Source organism: Biomphalaria glabrata, chromosome 7 (assembly GCF_947242115.1).
Source record: "Biomphalaria glabrata chromosome 7, xgBioGlab47.1, whole genome shotgun sequence".
NCBI classification, from domain to species: Eukaryota; Metazoa; Mollusca; class Gastropoda; family Planorbidae; genus Biomphalaria; species Biomphalaria glabrata.
The window spans coordinates 2951331-2962906 of NC_074717.1; the positions used below are offsets into that span (position 1 = coordinate 2951331).

The 11576-nt window shown below is 34.1% G+C and overlaps 1 protein-coding gene across 5 annotated transcripts in view; it reads left to right on the forward strand.

The window, feature by feature from the left end:
* LOC106069745 (C-Maf-inducing protein-like) overlaps nt 1-6120 on the forward strand; it is a 114434-nt gene extending 108314 nt beyond the window's left edge. For all 5 annotated transcript variants that reach the window (XM_056034607.1, XM_056034604.1, XM_056034603.1 and 2 more), the window contains exons 17-20: nt 523-717; nt 2270-2375; nt 3854-3924; nt 4102-6120. In XM_056034607.1, the coding sequence (XP_055890582.1) occupies nt 523-717; nt 2270-2375; nt 3854-3924; nt 4102-4155 (426 nt within the window). In that variant the 3' untranslated portion in view covers nt 4156-6120. The remainder of the gene's footprint in view (nt 1-522; nt 718-2269; nt 2376-3853; nt 3925-4101) is intronic.
* The last annotated feature ends 5456 nt before the right edge of the window (nt 6121-11576 follow it).

An 11576-nucleotide genomic window follows, 5' to 3' on the forward strand; every position in this document is an offset into this window, starting at 1 on the left:
TGTAATGTTATAGACCAAGATAATGTAATGTTATAGACCAAGATAATGTAATGTTATAGACCAATTTAATTTAATGTTATAGACCAAGATAATGTAATGTTATAGACCAAGATAATGTAATGTTATAGACCAAGATAATGTAATGTTATAGACCAAGATAATGTAATGTTATAGACCAAGATAATGTACTGTTATAGACCAAGATAATGTAATGTTATAGGCCAATTTAATTTAATGTTATAGACCAAGATAATGTAATGTTATAGACCAAGATAAAGTAATGTTATAGACCAATTTAATTTAACGTTATAGACCAAGATAATGTACTGTTATAGACCAAGATAATGTAATGTTATAGGCCAATTTAATTTAATGTTATAGACCAAGATAATGTAATGTTATAGACCAAGATAATGTAATGTTATAGACCAAATATTATAATGTTATAGACTGTTGAAAGAATGGTGTTATATGCTTTAATCAATCCATGAACACAATTTTTAAAAAATTCTCTATCCACAGCAACAGAAAGGTGGGCCAAAGAAACTCACGCTGCCCAGTAAGTCCACAGACTTGGACTTGACCCGAATGTTAAGCTCTGGATCTTTTGGTAATCTCGAGTGCCTAAGCCTGGCTTTCACTCAAGTGACCAGCGCGTGTGCCCACGACCTGATCAAACTGCCATCTCTGCGATACCTAAATCTCTGGTCAACACAGGTAATTTACCAGCACTGGTTGTACTGGACAAAACTAGGCCATTTTTTAAGCTAGGTGTTCAGATCAAAGAAGACAGCTATACTTGCAGAAACAATCCCATAGTTTTTGTTTCATTATCTGCCAAAAATGACTTTAGGGTTACACCAGCTCTTTGAGTCAGATTTAAAAACTAAGAACTGTTAATAGGATAAAACTAAAACAAAGGGAAAATAAAATCTGAAATATTTAAATATACTTAGTAGAAAAAAAGTGTCAGTTATAAAGATATTGTCAAGCGTAACGGCTAGTAGCAGTTTAGAAGTCAAGTTCTAGGTTTGATCTGATCTGTAGTGCACATCTGCTTTAGGTACTTTCATAGGCCATCGGCTCTATTTGGACATAACATATAATTAAGTTTAAATTTACACATTTGTGTAACTAAACATGGGACAGCTACAGGGAAAAAAAAGTTGTTTGTATGACAAAATGTTCATGTATATATATAGTTCCCCTTTTAGACCACGCAATCTAAAGGGCAGATGATGTAAAAGTCATCTGTTTTTGTGACTCATGGCAAACTCATGTGGCCAGATGACCAACTACCTTAACTTTTCCCCAAATAATGTCAGGTACCCATTACAGCTGGTTCAACTTAGAGGCACCCATGAAAGTAAAGTAAAGTTTCCTTTTCAGACCTTACGATCTATGGAGCAGATGATGTTAAGTCATCTGTTTCTATTTCTATGGCCAACGGTTAACGAGCAGGGTGTCATGTTGCCAGCACAACAACCAACCGCCTTTAATTTCCCCAACTAAAGTCAGGTACCCATTAGAGTTGGGTGGACTCAGGGACACCTTAAAAATGCCGAAATTCAAAATCCCAGCCTTCACTGAGATTTGAACCCAGGACCTCAGGTTCAGAAGCCAAGATTTTTACCCTTCAGCCACCGCGCCTCCATGTATGTATATAAAATATAAAACCCCTTATATTCTTGTGGACAACAGCCAGAACAAAGAGACAAATATTATATGGCAATGTTTGTGAAATGTTTGGGATGTTCCTTCAAAGTTGAAGAAAATTTACTTCCTAGTCTAAACCTCCTGCAGGATGAGGAGGGATGGGATTGGGAATGGTTTGATAAATCCAGTCCAGCCCACAAACCACACGACCTGGCAGTATTAGAAAGTACTTTCAGCAATGTGCTGGACGCTGAAAAAATTTGTATCCTTCCAACAGTCAGCACCTTAACTAAACTCATTCAGTCGCGTAGGACGTAATCATCTTCTTTTTTGAAGTAACGTCTGTATTATATAAGATAAGAAGTCACACTCTTTGTCAATACATTCTTTTTTTTTTTTACAAGATCAAGAATCCTTCTCTTAAATTATGAAAGATTCAGTCCATGAAAATAAAACAACAAAAATTTGTTTCATCTGATTTGCAGCTTAATGTTGTCTGCTCGCTGTTTAAAACTTCAGTCATTGTAGCTTAGAACTTGAATTGTAAACGACTATGTTTCTCTAGATGAGCTTGTTTTGGTCTGCTTGTAGATGTACTGCTAATGTCTTTCAGTTTGGGGATCAAGGCTTACAGATCATCTCTGAACATCTTCATAAACTTCAAGTCCTTAATTTGTGTGAGACACCAGTGACTGACAAAGGTCTTACTTGCCTTGCCTGTGAGTAGTACAGAACTAAAGTAGTCATGTCACTGATGCCTGGTAGTTGAAAACACATACAACTTTATATAACTGTATAGATTTAACAACTGGACAATACATGAGTCAACAGTCCTACTTTTTTTGCAATTGAAATTTGTATTTCACAGAAACTCGTAGACAACCCCTATGGGTCAGTCTGTTGTATTCACACATTACTTGCTGCACAAACTCACACCCAAATCACATTCGCAAGAGACCAAAAACATAATCATTCACAGACCCTGTAGAATAAAAAAGCTTTTAAAATTAGTATTGACTTCCAGAAGTGATATAGATTCCATACAGCTATTGAAAAACACAAAGTCCATGTTTCACCTTGTTTTAACTTACAGTTTTTGTCTATCAGTATATGTTGTTCATTTAGTACCAGTATCTGATGTAAAAACAATTTGAACCTTTTTCACTTTGTTTTTGTTGTAGGACCTACATTTTCTTACTAGTTTGAAGACTATTACTCGATACTGTGCCGATTTTAACTAAAAGGAAGGCATTTTAGTTTTTTTTTTTTTTTTTAAATTTGATGTAAATATGACAGACTGTATAAATGGAATAACAGCTATTCCTTATTGGGCTGCTGAAAACAGCACATTATTTCAAAGCTAATTTTTGGTTCCCTGGCAGAGTATTGGGAGCTGGGTTGTATAATGGTCACACTTAGGATTTTGGGAGTTGGGCTATATAATGGTCACACTTAGGATATTGGAAGTTGGCTTATATAATGATCACACTTAGGATATTGGAAGTTGGCTTATATAATGGTCACACTTAGGATATTGGAAGTTGGCTTATATAATGGTCACACTTAGGATATTGGAAGTTGGCTTATATAATGGTCACACTTTGGATACAAGAAATGAGTGGTGTAGCTATTGACTGCTGTAGCCACCCATAGTATAAGTACTAATCCACCCATAATATAAAGTACAAATCCTGTGTAGACCAGAGGACCCAACCAACTTCTGAAATTTGTTGGGGAGATGAAATGTGCTTTTGAATTGAGATGACACCCCTGTTAACAAGTAAAACACCTTCACCTCCCAAAGTCTAACTAAAATCTTTTAAGTTCTTGTGTAAAAATTCCCCTTTCAGACCTGGTGGTCTAAAGGGCAGATGATGTAAAGGTCACATGATTCTGTGGCCTACGGTTAATGAGGGTGTCATGTGGCCAGCACAATGACCAACTGCCTTTACTATTCCCCAACTAATGTCAGGTACCCATTAGAGCTGGGTGGACTCAGAGGCACCCAAAGATCCCAAACTTACAAATACCAGTCTTTACCAGGACTCAAACCCGGGACCTCCAGTTCAGAAGCCAAGCGCTTCACCACTCAGCCACTGCACCTCCCAAATCTTAAATCTTACTTCAACATAATTAGACCAGATCACAACATCTTAAGTTTTTGCCTACTTAATGTTGTTTCCTTTTTGTTTGTCAGCAATGAAGAGCCTTCGGAAACTGAACCTAAACAGTACCAATTTGTCTGCCCTTACCTTTGAAGGCCTAAAGGTGAGACCAAAAAAGCTTGAAAATGTATACAGCATGGTTATTTTCTGAGCCTTACATTTATTGAAACTTATCAAAGACGTTAAAAAACTAGATTTAGATTGTTACTTTTATTTTTATTTTTTTTTGTTCAAAGCTTCATTGAATGAAAATCTAATTTGTATTTTATTTTGTGTCTAGGAGAAACTCCCTGCTCTGCAAGAGTGTGATGTCCGCTATACTGACGCTTGGTGACTGTAGGCCAAGGGAGTGAGTGCCTACTAGTTGGCCAAGAGTTGTCTTGCACACAAATCTTGGGAGAGTTCCTCCCCTTGACTCCCTCTACACTGCCTTATGTGCACCAGCAACAAATCTTTCTCTCTGTGGATATATCTAACTTTAATGTGACTTGATTGGGATACACAATAACGGTTGTCAATGTGTTCTATTCACAAATGTGTACTGTTTGTTGACATGATTGGAATGACCCGTCAACTTCAGCTTTCTTCATGTGTACTACAAAATATCTCTCTTTGAGTTGACATGTTTTATGTTCAACTGTTTTGTTTTTTTGTCGTTATTTTATTTTTTTTTTTCACTTTTTAAATAACTTGAAGAAAAAACAATGAATCTACTATGACCAGGGTTGATACACTTTGATTTTTTTATTGTTTCAATTTGTATGTTCTTAGAAATGTATACCATGTCATAGTGGGTGCTATAAGTTTATATAGTAAACTGTTAGGTTTGGTTTGACTTCTAGACAAGCTGTAACAATCAAACCAGTATAGGGGGAGGGGGGGGGGTTAAAATGTTAGATGGACACGTGCCAGATGTGAAGAAAAGAAATATTAAATAGAATGCAACATTATGATAGTTTCTTAATACTGTCTACTTTCCAAGTCTTTTTTTTTATATTTCGAATACCAGATTTTGTTTGGTTCATCCTGTTGTTATTGCATTTGTGTAAGTTGATTGAAGCAGATTTTTTGGGTCATTGTTGGAATTGGATAATGACCTCCTGCAGTTTTCAGCAGTTCAGTACAAAATTTGTTTAACATCATAAGAGTTACACACTTGAAAAGTTAGAACCTCTGATGGCCAAGAAATAGTAGGTTGATCTTAAGCTGAACAGGGTCTAGCAAAGTACTTTTGGAAGTACGTAACTCTTTGAGTGGATTCAACAATTAGTCTCAGAGCTTTAAAATGTTGTGTGCTCATTTGGTACGATTCATATGTTGTGAACTTCAAGTTGTGACCTTTTTAGCCTTTCTCTAGTCCTTTGTAAGGGTCATTTCCATTGGACAGCCAAAATTTGAATGCAGCTAGTAGTTAGTATTAAACAGAGATACATTGTATGCCATACAGCTAATGATAGTGGACGTGGCATTAAAGCATTGGTTTATTAGTTGGGTTATGTTTGGGTTTTTTAAGTGCTTTCATCCAAACATGTTCTGGGTTATTTTGAACACATAAGTTTTTAATGCTGATTGAATTTAAGTGTTGTTTTTTTTTTTTTGTTTTGACTCTGGATGAAGACTGCTCACTGTTAAGTCTCACACAAGCAAGAGAACTGATGAGACTTATGTCATTTCAAAACCATCTTCTTTTCATTGTATTCAGCCCACGGACCCTGACGGAAACGACCTTTTTCTTAACATACCCTAACTGAAATGACCTTTTTGTCATTGTACACATAGTGTGCGTCTTGGCTGTTTTCAAATCATTTTTTAATGAGAGAAAAACAAACTACTTGTCTTGACTCTATATCCAATAACTGTATAAAGTTCTTATGAGTTTAAAATTTAATCATGATTATATTCTACATTGGAACTAAGTATAGTTTTTAAATAAACCGCAAACTTTTTTTTTTTGACCATTATTTTAATATTACATTTAGCCCTGAGTTTTGAGAACTTCTGTGAGGTATCATTACATAAATTAATTGAATAGTTTCATAACGTCACGAAGTTGAACCGGTACTGAACCTTAGTTTGTTATTTTAGTCACTATGAACTTCTAAAGCAATATGAAGAGAATATGTCTACAAGATCTGAGCATTTAGATTCCACTGCCTTTTGAAAAATTCTTCCCTAGCTTGCTTCTGCTCATTCTTGAACAATGTTTGGTTGTGACAAAACTAAAAGCTTTGACATTTTATCTATGCTTAGAGGAAATCAAACTGCCAAGAGAAGTGTCTAGCAAAATATCAAAACATTGGTATATATCTGCAGCTCCGTCTGAACCAGATAGTCAAGTCAACTTGAAATTTGTCTAGCAAAATATCAAAACATTGGTATATATCTGCAGCTCAGTCTGAACCAGATAGTCAAGTCAACTTGAAATTTGTCTAGCAAAATATCAAAACATTGGTATATATCTGCAGCTCAGTCTGAACCAGATAGTCAAGTCAACTTGAAATTTGCCAGAGTTTGTTTTTTTTTTAATTTCCTTTGCCATAAAATTTCTATTGATGCAACACTTCTTTTACATTGAACATTGTCATTTGTTTTGTATTTTTAAATGTTTTTATATTGTATGAAAACTCAGTTTCTGTAAGGCCTTATATTTGTGGTCTTGACTATGCTATCATCTATTGAATGTCTTCATTGATATATATATGATATATATATATATATATATATATATATATATATATATATATATATATATATATATATATATAAATGACATTAATATATTATATATATGATGTGTTTCTTTCCATCAATTTCATTTATAACATGCATTAATGATGTTTTTACTGGCTGTGTAATTCTGTCACTTGACTGAGTCTTCATTTTAGGATGTTTCTTTTGGGCTTCATTTAGGATCCTGCCTCCTTTCAACCCCTAAGCTGTCAATGTTTGTACGCAGAGTTTCAGCTTTGCAGTTGGCAAACATTGACTGAGCATTCAGTTGACTTTTGTGATTGGGTTAGCATGTTTGAAATATTCTTTCATGTGGGATCTAACTACATGCAGATTAAAATATTTTTTTTCTGTGTATTAAGATGCTGGGTTATCAAAGTATACAAGTTTACTGGGTTTTCTTTTTTTTAAAATTCTTTTGAGTATTAGATACAAGCTACCCTCAGTCCCCCCCCCCCCCCCCCCCCCCCCCACCTCAACAAGCTACAGGGCTCTCTACTGCAGTAGACCTTGGGCTTGGAGCCTAGACATCAGCTCGTGGGCCGGTGGAACTGGCCACAACTGGGCTGATGTTTACTGCCAACCTTGAGAGACAGGGTTTTGCCACTTCATTCAATGGTATCATCGGAAATTGAGCTGTCACTTCATTGTATGCAGGATATTTGCTGCACGCTCCACTAAAATATCAATTAGGCTGTGAACAACTGAATCAAAACTCCCCCCCCCCTCCCCCTCATGCCCCATTCCTTTACCATTTCAAAAATGTCTGTTTGATGTCTTCTGTTTATTTCTACTGTTCGAAATGACGTGCACACTGATGTATGATGTTGTATTTTTTTTTTTTGTCTATGGATGTGTTCAGAATCTATTTTGATAAAATAAATCTATTTTATATGTAAATATATGGATGTTATTCCTACATAATCTTCTGTATGTTTCTACTTTGAAAAACAAAACAGTTTTTATTTATATAGGTATTGCTTGTATCCTACAATCTGTCATGAACCTTGAACTATATTTGATACTTCATCATTGTTTCTGTTACAAGCTTCAAACACTTTGAGAAATGAAAGAATTTAGTTTTTGAATATAAGACAAGATTTTTTTTTCTATCCCCAAAGAAAGAAAACAACAATTATGTTAGGTACATGAGTGAAGCAATTTCTATCTAAGCCAATCTTGTACTGATGTCTACCTTTACCTAATTAGCTTTTTCAAGGAGCAGTTATTGTTGTATTCCTACATGAATTAATACTCCACAAAAAATGTAAAAGATGACTAGGCAGACAATTTGTGGACATCTCTTATGTCCTTGGTAGTAACATTTAGTCACCGTTGAATTACACTTGACCTTAAGATCTGATAGAAACGTAACTAATCTAGGCTCATTATTCTGTCGCTTTCATGAGTAGAACAATTTGTTGTGGCTGTGGTTTTGACTTGGACACTTAGTGTTTGCCTTGAAGCACCTGTTTTTTTCTCCATTATTTTGTTGTTTGATTTGGCGTTGCATTTCAGCTTAATTTACCGTTGTTCTGTTCTGTTTTGCAACATACAAATCTTTTTTTGTTGGGAGCATTGCTTTTATTTGCAGTCAGAATGACGGCTTTCTTATGAACTTAACCCCAATTTGAGTTTAAGTCTTCTGTGTTTGGTTTGTTAATTTGAACAAAGATTTTGACAGTGTATTTTTTTTGCTTTTGTTTTTTTTTTATAAATATATCTCTATTTGAGAATATATATATATATGTAAGTATATAAGTAAACACAGGCTACAGCCGTTACACAAGTAAATATTTATAATATGCCAAATTCTTATGTATTCTCATAGCCTGTTCTCTGTGATGGCTGGTCTTTTACTAAAGATCTTTGGCGTCTCTGCCAAAATAGTAACTACTTTACCATTCCCATTTCATCAACGGAAAATAACTTTTTTTTTTTTTAAAAAAAAAAGGCAAAAGTAATGGTGATTTTAAAATCTTGTATGTTTTAATGATTTAAAAAAAAAACATCACTGAAGTCATCTTCCCTTGACCAGTCTATCCAATTTAAAGCAATCACTTGAAATATTGACATGTATCTATTTTGATTTTTACTCATTCATTTTATGTTGTTATATTTTTTAAATAAATATTTTCATTTGTTTGTTTGCATAACATGTATTCCAGTGTTTCTATCTATAATTACTTTTTACAAATCTTTCTATTGATCTATCAATTACAAGCTTCAAGAACTTATAGCCTTATTCATTAGTTTGTACTCTTTTTTTCTACCTTCAAGCCATTTCTGGTGAAAGCCTAGAGTGGCTTACCTTTACTTTGATGTTAAGTTCTTTTCAATCTATTTATAGAATATAGCTTTTTTGCTTCAGTTGCTTTAGCTTTGATTTTGTTGTGTTTGTTGAGCTTGTGAATGAGTTGGATGCACAGACCTATATAATTTTCTTTTTAAATATAGACAAAAATGTTCATCTATTGTATTTTGGTCTGAAGAAGAAACTGAAGAAAAGGAAATCAGTTTGGTGGTCATCTCTCTTGATTTAGAGTTCAATTGAAACAAATCCACCAGGAAGCCTACTTCTACTTTCATTGTATATTTCTCCACACATATAATTGATGAAATCCTCACTTCTGCCTAAAGTAAGGAGATAGTTTTCATGGCCTTGACCTTTGTTTTTGTTCTTTTTTTAAAAAACATTTTTTTAATTAAAAACAAAAAAAAATGAAACTGTGGCACTAAATTATATGGCATTGTAATTAGACATTGTTACTCCAATGTTTTTTGAAGCCAAAGAGTTCAATTCAAAATAAACAAACACTTTGTGATACTCCCATCTTGACCTGACAGTCACCTGGGGGAATAATTTTTATTCTGCTAATGACATAAATAAAACTGACAGGGGCTGAAATTATCTGGACCCCCCTAGAAACATTTTGACTTGGCCACTATTATCTGAACATAATCAGAACTTAATGTCACAGGTAATTGTAAATTTTGGCTTTAATTTAGTGTCATCTTTAGTTCAAGTTGCTTCGTCTACTTCAAACACTCATGTGTCATTTGTCTATTGTATTATTGAAACGCAGAATCTGTTTCACTGTTAACATCTATTGAGGATTTAGAAAATGCTTTTTGAAATACAGGTATTTGAGCTTTACTGATATGCTATTTTTGTCACATTTGTTTCTTAGTCATTTTTTGTTTTGAAATTTTCTTTTGTTTTCTGATAGTCATATGTTAGGCTCCATTGGACACTAAGTGAGTGAACCTATAGTTCAAAAGAAACAGCAGCACATCTAGCGGAGAGGTCAATGTTGTCTTTCAATATATTGTTTCACATCCACACTGCATGTCCTTGCAAATGTCATTCAGACATATGACTATAAACTCAACCAGTCCTTAAACTAATGCTGTCAATATTCATACTAGCAAGCAATCTGAAACTATATGCCTTATGCTCCAATTTAAACACTTTGTGACAACGCCCAGACAATCCTGAAGATTAAACACAAAAAATCCTTTTCAATTTGTTCCTCTCATCTGGTCTGTTGTGTTTGGTTTTTTTTTAAATCTTGAAATTTTCTTGATCTGTGTCAATAAATTCTTAGAATGTATTTGTATTTATTTATTTTTTGACTGTTTTCACTTCATTGGTGACAAGTTTGAGATCAAGTCCACGTCACTCCCCCCAAAAAATAAGCTTGTAATGATTTGTTACTTCCCCTGAAACGTTTAATTTGCTTTCTCGCTGGCGAAAAGCTCCACTGTAATTTGAAATGCCGTGTTTTTTTTTCAATTTCCTTATAATTATTTTTTTGTCGGAATAATGATGTGTAATTATTTTTTTTGGGGGGTTGTTATCCAAACTGTTCAAAAGAAAAAAAAAATGTATTCTAGTCGCATGTTTTACCCCAAACCATTTGATGTCAGAACTTCAGTGATCAACTTCAACATTCTTGATAGCAGCACTTCACTCATCTGGACACTTTACCTTTGTGCTGACACCAATGTAATAGATACAAATGTTGTTTTTTTTTTAAACTCCTTTTGAAATCTTACTAATTACAAATGAATACAAACTTTGAATGTCATATTTTTTTTTATTGACAGATGTTAAAGCTATAGAAATATATATATATCCATCAATGCAGTAATTTATTGATTTGTTGCATTTTTTTTTATTATTAAAAGTTAACGAATTAAACATTTAGTTTTTGATCAAGTACTAAAATGTCATTTTGACCTAAACAATTCTCTACACCTTGTTTAACTTATGAAACAGTTTCTTCAGTGCCAAGACCTGGATAGAGTGTGTATAACAACTGGCGTGTTGGATGACATGAGTTGATGTTCTTTGCAGGTCATAGACATTTCTTTCGAGTTTTTTTTTTTTTTTTTTGAAAATTTGTGATTTAAAAAATTCATGAAATAAATTTGTAGTTCATGTTTTGTTTCCTTGTTTTGGCCAACTCTTGTTTGCAGTCCAATAAATGGAGACATCTTGATGTTGTAAACACACATACATGCCATGACTTGGGTTTTTCATTTTTGTTTGCATTCCTTCTAGTCTACTCCAATACTGTTGGACTCTGTGTGACATGGGCGTAGCCAGGGGAGCGGTTTCAACCCCCCCCCCCCTTTTAAGGTCGGAGTTTAGTGACAGATTTTTTGCTTTGATTTTTGTTTATTTTAGGTTTTAATACTAAACCATCACTTGTGCCAGCGCAGCCAAGGGGGTTTTGAGTTTAAAACTTCCTACCTGGGGGTTTTGCAGTTGAATCCCCCCCCCCCTATTCTATAAAACAAAACACAAAAAAACATTTACGCAAACGAAAATCCCCAAATTCCAAGAGTATAGCTAATGAAGATTTTGATGTTAAAACCCCCTCTTCAATATATGACTTCATTTTTCAGTCACCAGATTCTATGAGCGTAGCCAAGAGGGCTTTTGTGTTTAAAACCCCCCTTCACCTTTTTCATATAAAAAAAGCAAAATACTCAAAATTCTATGAGTGTCGCCAAAGA